Source organism: Halichoerus grypus, chromosome 4, assembly GCF_964656455.1.
Source record: "Halichoerus grypus chromosome 4, mHalGry1.hap1.1, whole genome shotgun sequence".
NCBI lineage: Eukaryota > Metazoa > Chordata > Mammalia > Carnivora > Phocidae > Halichoerus > Halichoerus grypus.
In genome coordinates this window covers 12,614,440-12,637,054 of record NC_135715.1, presented here as the reverse complement: position 1 = coordinate 12,637,054, position 22,615 = coordinate 12,614,440, and the positions used below count along the sequence as shown (strand labels likewise).

The window sequence follows — 22,615 nt, the reverse complement described above, 5'->3', positions numbered from 1 at the left end:
CTTTAGGTAATAGCTGCTCTATGAAGTAGGATACCTTAAGGCCTTGGATAGAAGACATATCATCTATGGAAACACATCTTCCAGCCACCAGTCCTCCTCCAGGGCCCCCTTGCATCCATATCTTTTGTGAGATGGTATTTCAAAGTATGCAAACTGTAACCCCTTTTGTGGTTGATTTTTTTTGTTGCTGTTTTTCAGGACAAAATAAAATGCAAGAAATTCTTTTAGCATGAAGAAATGCATTTAATGAGTTCCGGAACTTATAGTGAACTGTTCCAGGTCCTTTGACAGGCATCTGTATGCCATTGACGATATTTTATTAGACAGGCATTTAATTAAAGGAGGTCTGTGGGCCAGATTCTTCCCCACATATGTGACTCATATTTGGGGATTTCTCACAGACTTAGCTCCAAATTGTGCCACGTGGCCCACACTTGAAATGTGAATAATTCTGATTTTATTCTGAAGAACTTCTTTGAAGATTCAGTCCCAGCAATACTTAAAAAAGCCAGGCCCACAAAACTAAAATACAGCCTGAGCCTCTTGAAATTTGCACCAAGTATACAAAGTCCAGTCTGTCCTCTATTGAATCAGAAATTCAGCTTGCATATTAGCATTGGAATCCCTTTGATTGTGTTGTGAAGCAGTACCTAAAAGAAGGAAAAATTAATGAGATTAAACTGTCATTTTAAATTTTGTTAAAACTTGTGCATATGCGTACAGCATCCTTTTTTCGTATCTTAATGATCAGTGTTCACATGCTTTCCATCAACTTCTTCCACTTAAAATGTTATTCCATATTCAGCACGAAATGAGTTTGGTGCAGTTGTTGTCATGAGTCAGTGATTGACCCAGCCTTAAATTAAGAAATTTGGGGGCCCTCTTCATCATTGGGCTTATTTTGAGTTTATTCTATTTTAATCACTCTTTGCCTTGGCCCTTATGCTTATTAGCAAGAATTTAGAGAGACCTCAGAATTGCATTCCTAAGAAAGGCTCTGTTTCCTGGATCTTTTCTCAGAGGCTGTAAGCCTTCCTTCTCTGATAGTTCTGAGTATAGTCACTCTGAGGCTGGCTGGCCTTCCTCTGATTTCATGGGATGAGTCTATTGCTGCAGATTTTATAAATCACACTGCAACAGAATCTTTCTCTACCATTGCTGCGATAGAGAGTAAGTCTCTTCTTGAACCGGAAAGGAGTTGAATGTTTCAGAATAATCCACCGCTGGTGGCTCTCTGATGAGTTTTACACTCAGCCACGTTCACCACATCCATGAGAGCATATGGAAGGAGAAGCACTCGTCATAAACTTCGAGAGCAGTAAGTGGTGAACAAACACGACTCTGGAGACAGGAGAGGCTTTACTGGTGCTGCTTTTTCCTCGTTAGTTTCATTCCATCTGTTTCAGTCTAGTTGAGTGAAAGGATACCGGGCAGTGGGGTCTAAAGCCTATGCTGGTGCATACCTCTAACACCACTCACTGGTTTTTAAAATGAAGCCATTGACTTTTAGATCAAAATAAGCATGCCACTTAATGTAGCCGTTCTCTTCTTATTTAAAAAAAATAAAAGAAAAAAAAACCCACCAACTCCATGATTTGGTGTTATATTGTAGGTATCTTGTTGCCCCTTGCTTGGAGCCGTCATTGAGGGCTACTTATTGTTTCTTCGAATAACGTAGAGATTTCCAAGTAGTCCTCCTACGAACACAAATGCTCATTTGTATGCCATACCTATGTTTGGGAGGGTGGTGGGTGGAGTCTTGTTTTGACCAAAAAAAAAAAAAAAAAGAAATAGTACATTATTCCAAAAAATATAAATGACACTTCTAGCACGAGGAACTTTTTCTTCTCTGGATTCCAGTGAAAGCAATTCAACATCCCCTGGTGGGAGCTGGGGAAGAAGTGAGAAAAATCTTTTCCTGAAAGCTTTCAGAATCAAGTAGACTGTTTTGTTCAGGATCATTTCAGTGTAGACTGACTGCAGACCCCTCAGCTTCGCCTGGAGACAGCCTTCAGCATCTCTTCGGCTTCTGGTGCCGCTCCCTGGGGAAGGCAGCTCCTCTGTGTCTTTGCATGGGTTCTAGATCAGGTTACTCTGGGATGTCTTGGGGTGGCTTTATATCTGAAAGCAGGGAGGATTAAAAATCAGCTGTTGACATGCGACATCTGATCTACACGTGTAGCTGAGAGCCGGTTTAAAGGGTTCACTGTAAGCCTGGTGCCGTTAATGCCGTCCCGGGGAGGGCACTGGAAGGTACTCGGGCTTGCTGCTGGCCCAGGGGCAGCGGTCGCAGAACTGAAGGGTAATGGCACAAACCAGGGGCGCTAAGGACGGAGTAAGGACCGTGTGTGCACGTGTAGTAAAAAGCATCGAACAGTTATTGACCCATTCTACTTTTGGGTAAGAGGTGGAGGTGGTAGTGGGACAGGGAGTCTGCAGGCAGGGTTGGCCTGCTCTCTGACGAATTTGGTTTAACCGGCTCTCACGTAGGAAACAGGAGCAGGTTCATTTTGGAGCCAGCAGTGATGTGACTGGTGTGTCGTTACTCATGGTCACGCTTTCTGGCTCATGAAACTAGGCTAACAGCCCCTTTTTCCCGTGCCTCAGAAGTTCCTTTGTAGGAAATCATTCGTCGCGCTGCCTGCAGCCATGTACAGAAAGACCAAAGATAGGCCTTCTTTAGTGAAGACCACATACCTGCTGCTCTGTCCACACACAACTCCGTGCCCGATGGATCCTCACGCTCACCACCCCCTTTCTGCCTGGAAAGTTGCCGTGAACACCTAACTAACCAGATTTCACAAGCTTGGCCTATATTATTAATCCAGTTCCCTTCTGTTCTTTCTGTGTGTATATTTAATACTATAGATAAAATATTTTATTAAAAATGTCTAATGCACCAAATTTTAAAATAGAAAAGGCTGGGGATTTCATTCTCATTTTTGTCATTTGTTTAATAAATTTGAGAAAACATTTTTCTGTTGTTCCATTGTATGCACTGTTTGTCAGCATGTACCTATCTAGGAGAAAAAAAAAAGCTTCCCGCCCCCCCCCCCCCCACGTTCTGTCTTTATCCTCGGAGCATGGTGTACTTTCTGTTCCCTGCATTGTTGGAGCACTGTCTGATGTCTTTTTTTTTTTTTTACACTGCTGAATACCAATTTGTACTTGGAATACCTGTTTCCTCTAGAATTACAGTGATCCTGTTCACTAAACAGGAAGCTTTAACACGGAGGCATGCCGGGGTCGTCCCCTAGTTCACTGAGGGTGGGGAACAGAAGGCAAATGGAAGACTTCATTTTTCTGATTTCATCCTCTAACGTGCCTGCACTTCGTACTGTGTGTTCCTGGACGGGGGCGGGGGGTTGTCTTTGGAAAGGAGCAGGATCACTGTAGTTGGGGGAGAGGTCTCATGGAAACAGAGCGTATCTGTGGCTGCAGCTTACATAGGGGAGCTCAGACACCTAACCAAAGGGTTGGCTTCGTGTTTTATTGGGGACCATCCATTCAGATGGGGGTAGAACACTTTCCATAGCTGGTATCTATAAGAGAATTTAGTTGGGCGTTTGTTTTGGTGGGGGCTGGTGGGAGCATAGAGAAGACCCCGCCCAGCTCAGCCCCACTTGGCTACTCTTGGCCAATAAGCTGTTATTAGTTTTGATGTGCCCCCAAAATGTAGGCTGTCCCAGATACTGTCTGGTTTCATCTTCTCTCCACGGCCTAAGAGTGCCGCGTCTCAGTAAAGCATGGATTTATACCACCGGGAAGGGTGCTGGCTTCTCCAATAACAATGAGCTTGGTGATTCTTTCAGCATTGAAGGCCAAACTCCTGCAACCGTGTATGCACGACATTAATATCTCTTGTTAATCCAAACTGAAGAGGCTTTTACTTGTCCTAACAGGTATCTTGCTGTAAAAACTGTCAATTGTAACTGTTCTTTCCCACTGACGGCTAAAGCTTTGTCCTGAGTACAAGATGGTATTTTTCATGGGTACAAAGCACCATGTTCCCCAACCCAGACGCTGCCCCCAACACCGCCACCACCATGTTTGAACAAAGAGAAATTCTCCTTTCTCTTTTCTCCATAAGTAAGAGCACACTAGAACATTCTCTGTCATTGCTCCATTGGTAGGCATTTCTCTGTTATCTTTGCAAGTTGCATTGCAGTTGCTTTTCTCAGTTGCTGGATGAGGAACACCGAAGTTGATGCTTAGCTGCTTGTAAAACTTTGTTTGAAGGACCTTGGTCTGAGAATAAGAAGCACATATACACATTGCCCTCAACACCCTCCATTATCAAGAAAAGGACAGCACCACCATGATTGGTAATCGTGTAGACTAGTTTTTCTTGTGGCACCTTATAATTTTATAAAGCATTGTCAGCTTTTTTCCTATATTCCACTGGGGTGAGAACCCAGCTGAGTTATCACACTAGTGAATCCTGTCCATTCGGTAGATTACCCATTTTCCAGCTCAATACTGACCTTTTTTGATAACTGGCTTTCAAATGTAGACAATCTCCAGGAAGAGTTCATTGTATTCTTTTTTAGAGGGAGATGATGGATTTAAAAAGAGCCTTTTTAAAGATCCATGAAAACTACATCTGTAATGAATTTCCTACATGTGCCTTTGGAACATATTCTGGGTATGTAGAGATAAAATCTGTATTTTAGAACCAAATACCAGGAGACAAATCATGATAGATGAGTGGCATCTAGAAACTTGCCAGGTAACTTTCTCTGGGGGGACTGTTGAAGAATCAGCATACTGTTCTATTTTGAAAAGAGGAATTGAGAAAGCAATCCGTATTCTCAAATATTTAACAAACCTGCTCTGGGTTACTATTTTTAAAATGATTATCAGGTTTTCTAAACACTTAACAGGAAAAACAACTTAGCTAATTAAAACTAAGATGACCAACGTACTGACCAACTTAAAATACAGGACAGGTACAACTAAGTATTCGAAATGCCATTTTCTATTACTTGGAAAATAGAGTAGAAATTCTCTTTTCCCAGAATGTGTGAGTTTGTTCTTAAGCCTTAGTACAATCAGAGGAGATTACAATGCAGCTGTGCCCAATCCCAGAAAGGGGGGAGATGAGCATTGAGTTTGGCTTGTTGGTCATAAACCATGTTCCCGCTGGTGATGTACCTCTGACAAGGGGCTGGTCCAGAGATACTATAGTCTGGGTGACACTGCAGCGCTTCCCCAGAGCAGCCAGGAGAGAAGAATTATGAATGTATTTTACATTAAAAAGAGAAGCTAAGCCAGTTTTTCGGCTAGGTGATAAATTGGAATCCATAAATACAGCCATGCTAATTTGAAGTTCCATAATTGTTTGTGCCATGAGAATGTGTACATTTAAAAGGATTTTTAAAAGCAATTACCAGAAATGCCTCTCTTGAGAGCAGTATTTGTGATGGCATTGCCAGTCCACGGGGGTGACATAAACTCAGCCCTCTTGCTACGGGTTAACAGCCGGGGGTGGGGGGTTGGGGTGTGGAAAATCATGGTGGGGGGCATATCATTTGGTGAAGGAAAAGGTGGAGGATTTGAGAGTTACTAACTGGAAATACCTTAACGAGATGCAGGACAATTTCTGGAAATAGGAAAAAATAATTTAAAAAAAAAATCTGAAGCTTCCAGATTTTCAAGTATAACTAATCTTTTTCTAATCTTTTGAAACTTCTTTCCACCTGTTGCCTTAATATCCAGGTGCTTTCTCAAAAGATCCCCCAAAACTATTTACCTAGAGCCTATGCCTGAAAGAAATTACTTTGTGTCAGTTTGTCAGAGAGGAAAAAAAGATACCGAGGCATTAATGAGTTCACTGAGTAGCCCTGAACATCAGTTACAATTTCCTCTTCTCATCACCTGGGGCTGTGCCTTCAAAGCAGGTAACCAACTGCATGATTTGAACAGGCTTGATAAGGCTAGGTAGATAAGTGGGCTGGGTTTTATCGTACAGAGCAACCCTGTTTATGGAATGGACTACTTCAGTGAAAATTGGTTACATGTAGTTTGAATAACTGTAACCGTAGACACCGACTTTAAGATCCAGCTCTTCACACCTGCCTGAGGGTGGACCCTACGTGGACACCGCTTTTGAACAGACAGTTGTCACAGCACTCTGGCTCAGAGTCAAGAGAGCGTTTTAATTTCTCATCAAGCTGCCAAATTCTACTGATTACCCTCATCAGCATATCTCACTGATTGCTAAATGGCAAATGAGCTACATAGTTTGGTTTGAACCATGTCCCCTCTAAATTTTCAAAGTCTCAAGTAGTTGGGCCTGCAAGGGGAGAAAAGGACTACTCTCCATGGACGCAGCTCAAATGAGCAAACTTGAACTTCAGAGTTTGGACTTTCCCCTTCTGTAGACTTGTGGGTAGATTTCTAGACCGGGCTGCTTGGTATTTATTGATTTATTGGTCCTTCTGTTAAATACACCCATCAGCCTTCCTGTCTCAGGCCCTAGGAGTAGACATAAAGCTAGTGGAAGGAGCCACTCCAGAAACGGAAATTGGCAACCCTAATTTGGGTTGTTCCCCAAGTCTGTGTGTTGCACGTGTGAAGTTGCTGGTCACCCACATCTTTGGGCTACGTGAGTGAATGCAGCAGGTTGTCCCCCAGAAACCTGTGGCTGACCCAGAGCTGTCCTTTCCTCGACCTAGGAACATGGGTTGTCATGACGTTCACTGCCATTATCCCATTTTCTGAATCCTGTCTCTGACATCCAGGGTAGACTCTTCTAGATGGCTATATTCTTTGAAATGTGCCCTGTCCTTTTGGCAGGACAGATGTCTCCTGGAACCCTGGTCTGTTTTCTCATCCATTCAGTCTACTAAATTAGAAGCGTCCCCTGGGGGACCTCACGAATAGCTTTTGGCCTTTGGAGGGTAGAAATGCTTGTGCTTGACGGGGGCCACCCGCATTGTCTCCCTCCCACGGGGGCAGGTGGTTTATTATCTGCTGCTGAATGCTGTCCAGGGCCTGATTGGTACTGTTCCCCCACCCTCCTCCCCACCCCCCACTCCTCCCACAAGCCAGCCTTCTAACTGCTTTTTATTCTTGGCTCCAACTCTCACTGATGAGGTGAGTGCTTTTTCTGTTCCGCATCACTGCAAAACCGAGGCCCCGCATGCTCTCACTTAGAACTGCCTCACCTGACCTCACGCACAGTGTGAGAGCTGAAGGTAAGCCCCACATTTTGCCAGATCATGGTGGACAAATAAAAAAGCGACTCTGATACAGTGACTCACAAATGCATGAAATGTTTGATCTCTAGACTGCCAGAATTTCTCTTTCCTATTTCCTATTTGTCGTGATGACACTTTTCCTTTTTGTGACCTTTTTTTTTTTTTAAAGAAGAGAATAGTGTAGTACCTTGAAACATTTGCGAACGGTTCTAATTGTTGTCACTATTTCTATTTGACAAGTTCCAATTCTTTCGAAATCATTGTATTCGGTTGTGCACTAGTGTCAATAAAATTGACATTTGTGAAGCAATTTCTGGCCTTTTTCTCCGGGTTTTGCTGGGTCTGGTGGTGTGTGGGGTGCACGGGTCTTTGTCTAACAGTGATGCGTATTAAAAAATGCCAGGATTTCCATGGAGGGATTTTTAAAACGCAAACTTCTTTAATCTTGCTCATGTTTTCAAATCTCGTTCTTCGGGGATCGTCGTACTGACCCATAGTCCTGTGGCAGGACATCTGCTTTTTTGCTGCTCTTCTGGGTGTGCTGGCTTTTCCTGCACGTGTTGTCAACAGCGCTAGCTGGTCCAGCTGGGGCGGGGCGGGGGCTGGTGGTTTTTCATGGTTGGTTCATTCCTACTGTGATCAAGTTCACTACCCTCCATTCTAGGCCATCCCCATCTTGTAATTTCAAAGCGGATATGGATGAATCCAGAGGGAGAGGATAGCTGTCAAGAAAATGGGGTATGCCCAGAAAACGGCACTTCACCTTTCTCTCCAAGATCCTTGTCCGTGTGCGGAATAGCCATGAGCTGAAACCGCATTTTGGAAAATGAGAAAGCATTTTACATCGTCTTTTCTTAATAATGGTAACAGATGGGACTGCAGGCTACTTGAACTTTGTTTACCCTCGCGCTAGCCCTAGCAAACCTGTGTTAGAATTACAGACGTGTTAGGTGAAAACACGCAGGTAGAAGTATATTCTGGAACGTCCCGGTTGGCTTCCCTGGGGTGAGGTTTCGAGACTCGCAAAATTCTGTTGGCAAAACGTTGCACGTACACATCCTCTCCTTTGGCTGACGTATAATGGGTAATGATACATTTTCATATTATTTAATGTATCCTTTGCAGAGGAATCATTAATGACCTGTCACTTTTTGACTCATCAAGGGGAATTGTGATAATGTAATGACCTCCAGCTTTGCATGTGGTGCTAGTGTTTCTGTCCCAAACAGTGAGAGAGACACGGAATGCCATCACCAGGTATAATAAGCTTGCTTCTGTTCTTGGTAGAATGGGGAGTTAGCTTCTCGTCCTTTCCTTCGCTGTGGCCCGTTGTTACAAGGCGTAGTCTGTCCTGGGTACGTCAGTCATTTAGTTTCCTTTTAGAATAGCTCTGTTTTTTTAGTCTTTTCTCATGTCTCCTGGTGGTATAGTCACTGTTTTCTGGAATAATTCATAGAAGCTAAGGCAGTAGTAAGGAGATGAAGATCCCGTTTGGGGATCCACTGTGCTTCTAAACATTCCCTGAGCAGAGTTCTCTGCCTTATTAATCACAGAACTCTGGCTCCATTGACTCATTCCCACTATGGTATCTTTAGTATGAAGGCAGCTGCAATTCAGAGAAAAACTAGAAAATCGTGAAGCACATTCGATACGCAGAATGGTAGTCCAGGTTCCAAAGATTTGATCTGATACGGGGGAAAATTCTAAGTAGCAATCCGGTCCCAGAAGGAATTACTTCTTTTTTTCTCTCTCTAATACTTCTCATCCTCAAATAGGCTCCCTGACTGGTAGCCCTCACCTTTCAGAGCTGTCCATCAACTCCCAGGGAGGAGCTGTGCCCGCCAGCGTGATCTTGTCTCCCAACCTGAGCCCCGACACCAAGCAGGCCTCCCCCTTGGTCAGCCCGCTGCTGAACGACCAGGTGTGCCCACGCACCGACGACGAGGAGGAAGGCCGGAGAAAGGTGTGGCGACCTGCACGCACACGCGTTACTCTTTTGTTTTTTTTTTCTAATTGCAGTAGTATATATATAACACCTGCCATTTTAACCGTTTCTAAGCATACTGCTCAGTGACCTTAAGGACATTCACAGGGTCATATAACCATTGTCACCATCCATCTCCAGAACACTGTCACTTCCAAACTGAAACTGTCCCCATTAAACAGGAAATCTCCATCCCTCCCCTTTCCCCAGCCCCCAGCAACCACCACTCTGCTTTTTGTCTCTGTGGATTTGACTGCTTAGGAACCTCATCTAGGAGGAATCCTGTGATATTTGTCCTTTCGTGTCTGACTTCTTTCACTTAGCATCATGTCCTCAAGGTTCTTCCACGTTGTAGCGTGGGTCAGAGCTTCCCTTTTAAGGTTGAATCACCCCCCATCGTATGGGCAGAGCACAGTGTGTTTATGCACCTGTCTCTTGGTGGACAGTTGGGTTGCTCACTCCTTTTGGCTATGTCGGATGCTGCTGCCGGAAACACAGGCATCCAGGTGTCCGCGTCTCCGATTTCAGGGCTCTCGTGTGTATCCCCGAAGGTGGAATCGGGCGGACTCTTGTGGAAGCAAGCAAGATGGCTAGCAACAAGGATTGCCTTTTTTTTTTTTTTTAAAGATTTTATTTATTTATTTGACAGAGAGACAGCTAGAGAGGGAACACAAGCAGGGGGAGTGGGAGAGGGAGAAGCAGGCTTCCCGCTGAGCAGGGAGCCCAATGCGGGGCTCAATCCCAGGACCCTGGGATCATGACCTGAGCCGAAGGCAGACGCTTAATGACTGAGCCACCCAGGCGCCCCCAAGGATTGCCTTTTACTTATTGTTTAAAGAGAAAGCAAAACCCGTGGCTGACTCACTGTAGAGAGGTGCCTGCTCACCTAAGCGATGGACTCCAAGGAACGGGTGGCGTCCCCAGCTGCTTTCACCTTGTCCCCTTAGCTCAGCCACCGTGTATTTCCACGGACACCCTAGCTTCCATTTCCCGTACACCACCACCACCAGCGCCCCGCTCCCGGGACAAAGGCCGCTGTGGTTTCTGTTTCTTTGATTTCCTGGAAGGCTGCATTGCTCTGATGTTTTACTAGTTGGTTAGGTTTTCGGATGCCCAGTTTTGAATGAATAGCCCTCCGCGGTGACCAACATACTCCTTGGAGGCCTTTGACTGAGGGTAAGATTTATGTGGAAGGAAACGTTCCCAGGCTCTTTCCTCATCATGAGAATCCATGCTCCTAGTTCCTCACACAAAAAGGAGAACTAGTAAGAGGTTCTTTAGCCTTGAGCCCCGTTAACAAAAGATCGTAAATTAGCAATGTATCGCTTTAATCAGGACATTCTTAGAGACTTATGCTCAAAGATTATTATTACGTCTTGTTTCTTCTGTGGGTTTTGCAGAGATTCCCAACGGACAAGGCGTACTTCATTGCTAAGGAAGTATCCACCACCGAAAGAACATATCTGAAGGATCTTGAGGTCATCACTTCGGTATGTGTAGCATTTCCCCTAAAGCATTCAATTACATAATTTATCTCAACTCTGATGTAGCTTTCAGAGAAGAGCTGGATCTAATTAAATGTTGGGCTCTCTGACTCCAATTAAAAGGATTTGGTTCTGGGTTATAAAAATTAGACGGTAATAGTATATTTAATTTGGAACATGCTTTATAAAAATTTTTATAATTGTGATTTTTAAGTGCAAAGGAAGGAAGTTTCTAAAGTGGAGAAAATTAAAATGAAACTTCTTACTGCCTGCTTTGTACCCAGGCAGAATAGTTCGTGTTTTGCCCGGCATCAAATGTAGCTACTTCTGCTTGAGGAAGACCCCAGAGGTGAATAGAAGCCTCGTTTTAGCCTTGGTAATAAATTGAGCCATGTCAGCAAATCTGCCAGAAGACTGCCTTTTATTATTTTAATCAGTCCTATTGGGTCTTGGAACAAATTCAAAGCATCGCAGATAGCTTTATGATCCCTGGATTCTGGGAAAGAACTAGCCATTGGAGGTCGGTAGGAAGCGCGGGGCTCCTGTGCCTCTGGGGCATGTGAATGGCGCCTGGCCCTGAGCAGGTGCTCGAACGGGTGCTCGGTGAACAGTGTGGGACAGCCCCGCCTCACCGCAGCGGGCTGAGTAACTGTGTGAGGGCAGCGGCTTTCTCTTGCTGGTACGGCCTCCGATGTGCTCAGCATTTTCACAGAGGAGCAGAGATCGATGTTCCTAACGGATCGAACCAGAGGGGGTGTGGTGGTCTAAATCAGCGGTGACCCAGTGAGTTGGCCAAAATGCAAGTTCTGATTTGAAGGAGCTGCCCATTTCAGAGATTTCTCCTGGCTTCAGCAACCCACTGGTAACAAGTTGGGGGAAGCCCTGATGACGAGCTGGGTGCTTCTCACCCCATCGGATGGAAGAAGGATACAGTAGTAGGGCCCGGGAGCCCCTGGTGCTCCTGAATGGCCCAGATTCAGCAGGAAAGCCCTGTGTCGTCCAGGCATGCTGGGCTGCGCCAATACTTCTGACGAGTTGCCACCATTTATGTGTCCCTGTGTGTGCTCTTTTTATTCCAGTGGTTTCAGAGCACGGTGAGCAAAGAGGACGCCATGCCCGAAGCCTTGAAAAGTCTCATATTCCCGAATTTTGAACCTTTGCACAAATTTCATACAAGTTTTCTCAAGGAAACTGAACAACGACTAGCCCTGTGGTGAGCACAATGATGTTCAACAATTACACGTGTCCCCACGGCCTCCTCTCTCCCCCCTCCCTCGTGTTTTCGGGTGGTTCCTTTTACGCAGCTATCATGCCCAAAGATAAAGTCAAGAACCTGGCTTAAGAGGAGCCAATCTCAAAATGGTTTTCAGGGAAATTCTGTGGGTATTTAGAGGTCACCCTGGATTTTTGTTCCCTTTGGTTTACAATTCTTCAGAACGCATGTTTTCTTACAAGTAAGTGAATCTCACAAAATAAAGATGGTAGGTACTTCCGGAAAGCCGATGTGGGCTTTAAGGAATAGAGGCACATGGAGGGACTTTCAGGGGTGTTGGTGGTAGTTCACTGATGCTTGCTTTATAGTCCTTTGTGAAGTATCTGTATGTCTCCATAGTTCTCAGATTTATATTACACGGTGTTGAAGAAGTGCTTAGAAAAACGTAGGGCCCGATGTACCACGCACTTGCACCTTGAATCCCACTTCAAGGAATTGATCTTAAGGATGCATTTATAATGTGAAATGACATGACAGAGATAGCCATATTAGAATTAAAAGATTGCAAATGATCTAAATGTCCATGAATAGATTGGTTCAAAGTAATATTGTCCATTTAATACCAAATAAAACATTAATCTGGGAGGAAGAAGAAGATGGTGCAAAAAGTCAGGAAACACTTTGTGTGCTGTAGGGTACAAAATCCAATATACCCTGCCCTAAAATAGAACCTTTCAGAAAACTCTTAGGGTTTTTGTTTTTTTAAAGACCGTTCTATGTAGACACCTGGGGAGTTGACTGTCTACTAAGCATGCATTTAAAAATTCCAGGAGAAAATAGCAAGAGGCTTCTGTGTCTTTGGCAGAGGTGGACGCTGTTGTATATTGTATCCTCACTGTAGGGGAGAATTTGCTTTAAAGTAGTCTCAGGGCATTTAGCGACTGGGGGCCTGAGGGAGCCGTGGATGATGTGGTCTCAGCCCAGGTGATCCCAGACCATGGGATTCAAGTGTAAGCTGAACAGGTTCACGGGGCTGCTCTCCTGTGTCGTGAAGGGAATGTGCTCGGGTGTCCAGCTGTGTGTGTGCTTGAGGATAATTCACATGCAGTTCTCGCCCCTCAGTAGGAGGAGGTGGGATGCTTGACCAAGATGGCCCCCGGGGAGGGGAGCACAGCCAGGACTGAGCAAGAGCCTCATTGAAAGTGGGGAAAGATTGGAAACCCCACTTGAGAGTCTTACTCTGGTTGGTGGTATGAATGTAAGAGAAATGCCACTTTTTAAAATGGAAAAAAGATTCTACAGGATCTAACTTCTTATTTTACCTCTCAAAGTTTACTTGGAAGCTTTTGGTTGCGTTCCGCCATATTATGTTGCCTCATCATTCCTGCAAAGCTCGATGATGCTTTCATAGTGGAGTCAAAGAAGTTAGAGCTCTGGAGAAATCAATTCAGTTTGTTTTGTGGCCAGTGAGACGTGTGTTAACACAGTCTTAAGTCTTCCCGTAGGCTCAGAGCTTCTTGAGCTGGTGTCCACCTAAATAATGGCAGTTGACCTCAGTAATGTTGGGGAGGTCACACATAGGAAATGTCCCCAGTAGGACCCTGGCAGCCCAGCATGGTGGCTTCAGCTAGCTCCTGCCATCACAGAGAACTCAGGAATAAATGCCATGCTCTTGGATTTATCTGTGACCATAAATTTTTAGCATCTGGCCCTTAACTGTGAAAGAATATCCAGTTGCCTAAAAAGCAGCTGCTATCGTTTATTTCCCAGAGGATTTTCAGTAGAGTTTCTTTCAAAGATCTGTAATTTTATTCATGTTTTACATGCAAAAGACTCAAAGCTAGAGTGAGAACAGATAGTCGGTATGCCGCTCAGGGACATGACATTTCCTTGCAACAGGGGACCCAAACCAGATTGATGACGTTTATCGGGAATAAGTGGAAAAGTCTGCTGTTAAGGTCAGCTAATCATTTCCTCAAGTGCATGACGAGGAAGACCTGCTTGGCAGGGGTTCAAGGCAAAAAGGCTGGGTGAATGAGTGTAAGTATGAGCCAACAGGGTAACATGGAGAAGACCCGGCATCTTTCTCTAGCTCTCAACACTGGCTGCTCCTTCCAGTTATCTGGAACCTTTAAAAAATCTTCATAACCAGCCAGAACCCCAGACCAGTTATATTGGAATCTCTGAGAGGTAGGACAGAAGAATCAGTGGTTCCTAAAGCTTCCCAGGTGATTGCAATGTGTAGCCAAGGTTGGCGACCCTTGTCCTGACTGTCCTAAGTATGAAAGAGACCAGAGCATGACAAACGAAACCTTCAAGGCTCAGGGCTCCTTCAGAACACTGGGCCCAGCTCTGAGTTTCACATTTGAAATAGGTTAATAAGAGAATGCATTTCATTAAAAAAAAAAAAAAAAAGGTGTTGGATATATGGGCATTTGTGCTAGGAGAGAGAAGATTTTAGAATATGTGTTGGCTCTCTTTCGGCTGGTCATGTGGGAAAGGGAGTGAGCTCTTCTTCACTGTACCAGAGCACAAAATTTAAACGGTACATTTCCAAAGAGGCACGTCGTGTCTAAATATAGAGAAGGCTTTCCTAACGCTAACACTTAGCCGTGAGAGACTGCCTTATGAGGTAGTGCGCTCCTCCACCTTGGGGTTTCTTGAGCAGAGGTTGACTGTTTTTAGAAGGTATTTATCTGTTGGGCGAAACCCCCAATCTGGCAGTGCATCAGGGTCACCTGGGGGTGGGGGTGAGGGGTTTGAAAAAATACAGATTGCCCGTCCCCATGCAGCCCCCCGAATCAGAAAGTTGGAAGGAGTCCCAGAAACGTGTATTTCTGACGTACTTCTTGAGATGACTGTGATGAATACCTTTTCTGGAGCAACTGATAGGGAGTCCCTCTTACAACCGTAGGATTCTCTGATTCTTTGATGTGTATTTTGGTTATAACTCTTGTGAATGCATGCATGCATGCTCGCACAGATGGGTGAGTGAGCGAGCGAGCCTAGTGTCTGAGTGTGAGGCTTTGCCCACTGGGGGCTTGCAGTCTCGGCAGGTGGGGGAGGCAGGCATGGAGAAGGAGGGCCAGGCCCTCTCATGGATGAGTGGTGGGCCATATCCCACGTGAGCCCCAGGGCATCACTGGCCAGTTCTGCTTCGAAGGACCTCTGGGCCACTGATGCCTGCACAGCAGAGGTGGCCCGGGACTGAGTATGTTTAAGGAGGAGAATGGAACACAGAGAGGTTTATTAAGAAAAGGAGTTCACACTGAGTTCCTGACCGACAGGCCACATAGATGTAGGTGTGTAGGTGTATGAATGCATGTGCGTATTCAGTCTGTGATACGGGCAACCCGGGCTGGCTGGTGCATACTGGGATGGCTGTGTCCCCACTGGGTCCACACTCATGGTACCGCCACCAGCTCACGTGTCTCTCCAGCTGCCTGGGGCCCTTGCAGAGCTTCATGCCTCATCTGTCACATGTGCAGTGCAGTCTCTACCTCGTAGGGCTGTCACACGGACTAAATGAGACCGTATTAGTGAAGGGCTTGGTGTTCTGCACCATCCACAGAAAGGGGGGTTGGGGAGCTGATCATTTTTTATATTAACTTTATTTTGAAATAATTTTAGATTTAGAGAAAAGTTGCCACGACAATAGAGTTTCTGCATGCCCTTCACGCCTGCCTTTCCCTTAATGCCAGCTTCTTCTGTCTGAACTAAGAAACTCACATGGCTAAGTTACCATCAACTGAACTCCAGACTTTGTTCAGTGACACTATTTTTTTAAAGACTTTATTTATTTCTTTAACAGAGAGAGAGCATGCACAAGTAGAGGGAGGGGCACAGGGAGAGGGAGAAGCAGACTCCCCTCTGAGCAGGGAGCGTGATGTGGGGCTCGATCCCAGGACCCTGTGATCACGACCTGAGCCGAAGGCAGACGCTTAACAACTGAGCCACCCAGGCGCCCCCTGGGTGATACTATTTTAAATGACTGTTATTAATGGAAAAAAAATCTAAAGTTTACTGTGCACCTAAAATTCCCCCCAAATTTGGTACTTCGTTGACACAGCCACCAGGCTTTTCCTTTGCAGTTCTGTGTTAAGTTGTCCTATGCTTCCATCAGCAGTGGGAGGCCTTAGGGCAGAAAAATTACCAGGACATTTTCCTGCACGACGAGGCTGAATCCCTGCTCAGTAAGCACACCTGTCCGTATCCAAATGCTGCGTTCTCCTGAGGAAACACCCCCAAGAGGAGGATGGACTGTTCTATCCTGGCCAAAGCCCAGGCTACCCTGTTTCTTCGGAAACAAGGAAACAGGTTTGGTGACCTGTAAAAACATGAAGAACGCTTTTCTTTTTGAAAGCCAGGATGTTCTACTCAGCTGTTCAAAGGCATTCAGAGAAAGCCACTTACAGCCTTTGGCTTTCAGAGCACAGTCCCAAATTCCAGCCCCGAAATGCCTGGCAGTCAGAGCACACACTGGTCAACTCGCTCCACAGAGATGGATGAAGCCCTGCTCTGCACAAACTCAGCTCACAGGGAGCGGGGCCGGGGGGAGAGTCCTGCAGAGAGGCACTTGGGATAGGCTCTGGGCGCATGTGGTGCTCAAGAAGGATCAGCTGCATGTATTAGAAGAAACTTGCAGTAGATTTCCTTGGAAGGGGTGCAGAAGTCTAGCTAGAAAGTCTAGGAGGGGTGGAGAGACTGGAGGTCGAGATGTCATGGAGCAGACGAGTAGGGCTCATGGGACAAAGGTGAAGGGAACGGGGAGGCCCCAAGAGCTTTGATCCTGGCTACCTGGGAGGATGCTCATGAATTTAAGAAATTGTAAGAAGAAAGGAAGAAGCAAGTGTAATGGAAGGAAGATGAGTTTGGGGCACATCAGTTTTGAGGGGTCAGTATTGAAATCCTACAGGCAGTTGGAAACACAGGTCTCGGGCTTGGGAAAGAAATCAGGTGCAGGTGTGGATCTGGAAATTATCCACAGGAAGAATCCCATCCTGTAAGGAAGAATGGTGAGACAGAAGAGAGCCAGGAATAGAATCATACCAAATACACCTTTTTGGCAGTGTTCCTTAAACGTGTAGCTTATGGCTGAGCGAGAGCCAGCAAAGGAAAATGAAGAAGCCACCAGAGATTTGGGAAAAAATGGGCAAGCAGGGGTGGAGGGTCCCAGAAGAGAGCACGTCTGGAGAGTTGCTGGGCGCGCAGAGCGGGTTGAGGTAAGGGGTAGGAGCAGGCTTGGACCCTAGGGAGTCGAGAGACGAGGAGGGTGTCCATCTAGAGCAGAAAGGAAGCTCCTCTGTCGGGTGGGACACTCCTGCAGACTGTGATTTTCACAGGAATTTCACACGTGGAGCGGTGTTGTCTGGCAAGGACACTCCAGTGGCAGAAATGGAGTGGGGGGACCACGTGAGGGTCAGAGAATGATTTATAGCAGCATCCCCCGCAGAGTGGAACACCTTCATAGTAGCTTCACAGTGAACAGTCATAAAACAAAAAGGAATAAAATACCATCCTACCAGCTCTTTGAAGCCGGGCATCATTAAAAGAAAACCCTTGGAATTCCTCAAAAAATTAAATACAGAATTACCACATGACCCAACAGGTCCACTCCCAGGTAGGTATTTGAAAGAATCGAGAGAAAGGACCCAGACACATCCTTCTACACCCACGCTCACAGCATCTTTACTCACAGTGGCCAAAAGCTTTGGAAGTGGCCCAATGCCCACTGACACGTGCATGGATAAACAGAATGTGGTCCATCGTACGATGGAATATCATCCTTAAAAAGGAAGGACGTTCTGACACCAGCTCCAACACCAGCGAACCGTAAAGACCGGCTCAGTGAACCAAGAGCCAGGACAGATACTCTGTGATTCCGCTTAGGGCATACCTGGAGGAATCGGATTTAGAGACAGAAGATAAGACAGTTCCCGAGGTCCGGGGTTAGGGCAACAGGGAGCCAGCGGTTAGCCGTAGAGCTGGAGTTCCCGTGGAGTGAGATGAAATGTGGGATGGACGGCGCTTGCACGGGGCGGTTGGGGGGGATGCCCTTCGTGCCACCGAGCTGGTGGTACACTTGGAAAATGGTGAAGGCGGGAAACTGAGAAAAAGAAAAAGAAAAAAGAAAATCCGAAGTCGTCCAGTGCAGGATAGGACTAGAGGCGTTGAAACGGCAAATGCACACGAGGGACAGGGACCGCGCCTGTGTCATCACTCTGGGCTGCCCTGGCGCATCCCTGAATTAGCCCGCTTGAACCTCGGGCAGCGAGGGGCAGGTGAGGCAGACGAGGCGGGCATGGGTGCCGCTTGGATTGCCTTCCATCTGGCCCCCCACCCCGACTCCCACCCCGAGCATCCGCAGCCGGCTGCGGTGGGTTAAGCAGAAACGGGGAGGTCCCTTTAAAGCTGAAATCGGACTTGAACCGCACGCTGAGCGCCTCCAGATTGATTGAGAATGCAGTAGAGGGTGGGGTGCAGTCCGCCTTTCCAGCTGCCTTTCCACCACCTTCCTCATTCCTGGAGGCTCTTCCATCTCCCATTATTGTTTCCCTGTATTGCCCCCACTGCTCTGTGAGGTCAGGGGGGCTTGATCCTCAACCCCTGGGAAGCAAGAACAGACTTCTTAGCTTTCGTAAGTGTCCCAGAAGGGATGAGGTGGGCGATCGTGCCAGCCAGCGAGACGCCATGCTTTTGTCCCGAGGTGGAGAGCTGCCGTGTTAAAGCCCACTGCTTCCCCGGCCTGTGTGTGAATTTGGGACCGTGTTGGGAAATGCTAGAAAGGAGCCCAGAGGTTGGACAGCCTGTGTTCCTGAGCTCACTGCACACCTGAGTTCCCTATAAGCAGGCGGGCAGGGGACACCGTCCTTTACAGGCTCCTGGGGGCTCCCTGCCTTCCTCCACTCCTCAGAAAGGTAGCTCTCCCTGGAGCCAGAGAACTTTCTCCCAGTATTCTCTCCTCTGGTGGTGGATGCAGGTGTTCGAACCGGGCCTGAGCACGCGCCACGTTCCGTCCGTATGTGCACACATACACAACCCCTCCCATCTACCTCCTCCCCCCTGTGAGAGTCGGCCCCTCCACCCCTCATCCCTGCGCCACTAAGAACAACTGGTCAGACCCTCAGCACCATACTGTTGAGAGGCTGCCAGGGGCTCCTGGTCGCTGCCCACAGAAAGCACAGGCTGGTTTTGGCCGTGCAATTTATAGGATGCCAAGCTTTGGTGTCCACCCCCCCCCCCCCGGCAGAGTAGACCTCTGTAGGCTGTGCCCCACATGGTCATAAGGAAAGGATCCAATTTCTAGATTGTTTCCCAACATCAAAATACTTGTAAAGGTTGACTGCAGATGAGCCTGTAATTATTTCATGGAATAATAATTACCGTCCCACAAACTTTGTTCATGATGGCCTAATCCTTTCCAGACGTGGTCCCGTGTGGAGGTCTCTGTCTTACCCTGGGACGTTTACTAGGGACAATGAAAACCATTTTCCTTCTTTTAGAGTAAAATTAGCTGCAGTGCCTTTTCTTGTGGAACATTCTCATGTGATGTATCCCTGTGCCTCGCGAGCTTTCAGTGCTCCCAGGGTTCCAGCAGGGATGAATCTGGTTGTGAGCACGAAGTCCGGGTTACAACCCTGTGTGTCAGGAATCTTGAGACAGGCTTTATTCCAGCAAAATCAGTTAGCTGCATTGATTTCTCTACCTGTGAAACAGCCCAGTTCAGAAGCCTGGATCCTCACCGTCCTCCATCTCCGAGTTTCCAGGACTGTTACTAGCCTTCTTATATCTGACCACTCTCCACCCGGCATCTCAGTTCCTTACGCACGTGCCTTGGCACACGGACAATCATTCCTGTGCCACGTAGTCTAGACTGGAACTCGGGAATGATAATGGCCTGGTCGAGTGAATGACTGCTTGCCTGTTTACTGCTTCACAGCTTGGTAAGGCTCATTTTTATTGTGGGTTTTTTTTTTAAGATTTTATTTATTTGAGCGAGAGAGAGAGAGAGACAGATTGAGAGAATGAGTGGGAGGAGGGGCAGAGGGAGAAGCAGACTCCCTGCAGAGCCGGGAGCCTGATGTGGGACTCGATCCCAGGGCCCTGGGATCATGACCCGAGCCAAAGGCAGACGCTTAACCCTGAGCCACCCAGACACCCTTTATTGCGTTTTCAAATCCTTTTGTGCCTCCTCTTCCTCAAAGACTTGAAACGGTTTAAAGTGGAAGACAATGTGGGAAAAGGATAAATTGTCCAATATGGCAGCTACTAGCCACTTACAGCATTCTAAATTTAAAATCTACATTAAATTAAAAACTCATTTTCTCAGTAACACTGGCCACATTTCAAGGGTTCATTAGCCACATGTGGCTACTGTATTGCATAGAAGATACAAAACACATTTTAGGGGTACCTGGGTGGCTCAGTCGGTTAAGTATCTTATTCTTGATTTTGGCTCAGGTCATGATCTCAGATTCATGGGCTCAAACCCCGTGTCGGGCTCCATGCTCAGCGTGGTCTGTTTGAGATTCTCTCCCTCTCCTCTGACCCTCCCGCTGCTCTCACACACGGACACATGCGCTCTCTCTCTCTCTCTAAATCTTTTTTAAAAAATTTTATCACAGAAAAAGATCTGTTGGACAATATTGGGCTGAAAAATGAGTAAGAAATAAGTACTTGTTACTACAACAAACACAGGGTCTGGGACACAAGAATTGCTCAAAATACCTGCAAAATGAATGCATGAAAATGTCTTCGTTTTGTCCAGGGTAAGGATTGATCTTTCATAAAGCAGAGGGGGGCCTGGCAAGTGAGGAAGGACAGTGCTTTTATAAACGCTTATTCACATGCAAAGTTTGTGGCATTACTATTAATAATAAACTACCATTAATGAGCATGTACAAGTGCAAACTGATAAAAATTTAAATGACTTTTCCAGCTTTTCCCATTTGATCTTCAAAAAACAGGCTGGCAAACTATGACCCATGGCCAGATCTGTTCTGCCACCTGTTGTTGTTAATAAAGTTTTATTGGAACACAGCTATGCCCATTCTTTTACCCATTGTCTGTGGCCGCTTCTCCCAGTTAAATACTAGTGACACAGACTGGGCCACAAAGCATAAGGTATTTACTGTCTGGCCCTTTACCAAAAAATCTTGTCCTTGTTGAAAAACACCCAGGTGTAGGTGTTACTCCCATTGTATGATCGGGAAAATGAGGCTCAGAGAGGTGAGAGCCCTCGCACACAGCCCGTAAGTGACAGAGGCACAACGTGAACTTGGGTCTGATCCAACCCTCAGCCTGTGCCTTTGCAGCTGTGGTGTTGAAGCACAAGTCTTTACACCTGGAAAGGGGCTGGGAGTGCATCTGTCATGGATTCCTCGTTCTTCACACGGGAAAGGAGTGTGTGGTGTGCCCTGGGCCACACAGCAGGAACCCGGCAGAGCCCCATCCAGCACGTGTGTCCCCAACTCTTGCATCCTTTCTTCTGCTCCTGGCTTCGGGAGGTCAGCTCTGCTCCCTGAGAGGCCCTTCTGCTCTATACCCCTTTCCCCCTTGTGATGTGTGTCCTCTCAAAAGTGGCAGAAGGTATGTGGCATCTGGTCAACACTGGCCCCGTGGTGGCTTTGTCTGCGGAAGTATCACCTTTAGGTCTCGAATCTGTCTACCAACATACTTGCTGATGGTGAAATGGTCACTACAGGGACGCCTGGGTGGCTCAGGCGTTAAGCGTCTGCCTTCGGCTCAGGTCATGGTCCCAGGGTCCTGGGATCGAGCCCCGCATCGGGCTGCCTGCTCCGCGGGAAGCCTGCTTCTCCCTCTCCTGCTCCCCCTGCTTGTGTTCCCTCTCGCTGTCTCTCTCTCTCTGTCAAATAAAAATTAAAAATAAATCTTTAAAAAAATAATGGCCACTATGGGGACGGTGATATCAGAGGTGACCCTGTAGAAGTTAGCCTTGCCACGTGTCCTCGGAGCCTCTCTGGCCGCTTCCAAGCCCTTACCCACCTTGTTTCAGCCGCACGACGGGAAGAGGCATGAGGGGACTGAGCCTCAGTCTGCAGGACGAATAGCCTGGCCAGGTTGCAGAATTAATGCTGCCCTTGAACCCAGGCAGCGTGGCTTTCGAGTCCTGCCCTCCCCATCTTGCTTCACTGTCTCTCAACCTTCCCATTTGACTTGTTGACATGGCCCTCTGCGCTCTCTGGAATTTCTCCAGGGCCTTAGATTCAAACCACACGTGTTGACCTTTTGCTGAGGGAACAAGAGGAGGAAGAGAAGTAGACCTCCCTCCACGCACTAACTTTTCTCAAAGCACGCGGCTGTTGGGCATTCTTCTCTTCAGCAGGTTTAAACTATTAACTACTGGCTTTCCTCTTTGGGTCTTAGGGGAGCTTTTGTATTTGCTTGCTCACTTTTTAACACGTATGTGATGTGCTAGGAACTTCTGAGGACCCATATTTTGTGTCTGTTTTCTTGGCTCCCCGTGGTGTCTGGGAATTCCTGAGCGGTGGTATTTTTTTTGCCTTTGGCTGAATCAGGCACGAGGTGGGTGCACAGCTGTGGGACCCAAGAGCAGAGGGCATTGTTTGGTGGTAGCTGCTTGGCTCTGGCTTAGGTCAGTGGAGATGTTAAGACCATTACAGTCTGAGACAAGGCTCTTTCTGTGTGTTACTCTTAAGGGGCACTTTTATTTTATCCCTTCGATTGAAAAAAAATATATAGAGAAGCTGCT

The 22,615-nt window shown here is 46.7% G+C and overlaps 1 protein-coding gene across 5 annotated transcripts in view; it reads left to right on the top strand.

The window, feature by feature from the left end:
- Positions 1-22,615, top strand: part of FARP1 (FERM, ARH/RhoGEF and pleckstrin domain protein 1) — a 271,781-nt gene that overhangs the window by 218,043 nt on the left and 31,123 nt on the right. For 4 of the 5 annotated variants that reach the window (XM_036119342.2, XM_036119213.2, XM_036119295.2 and 1 more), the window contains exons 14-16: positions 8,978-9,165; positions 10,587-10,676; positions 11,750-11,883. In XM_036119342.2, the coding sequence (XP_035975235.2) occupies positions 8,978-9,165; positions 10,587-10,676; positions 11,750-11,883 (412 nt within the window). The remainder of the gene's footprint in view (positions 1-8,977; positions 9,166-10,586; positions 10,677-11,749; positions 11,884-22,615) is intronic. The other variant, XM_036119415.2, reaches the window with a different exon arrangement.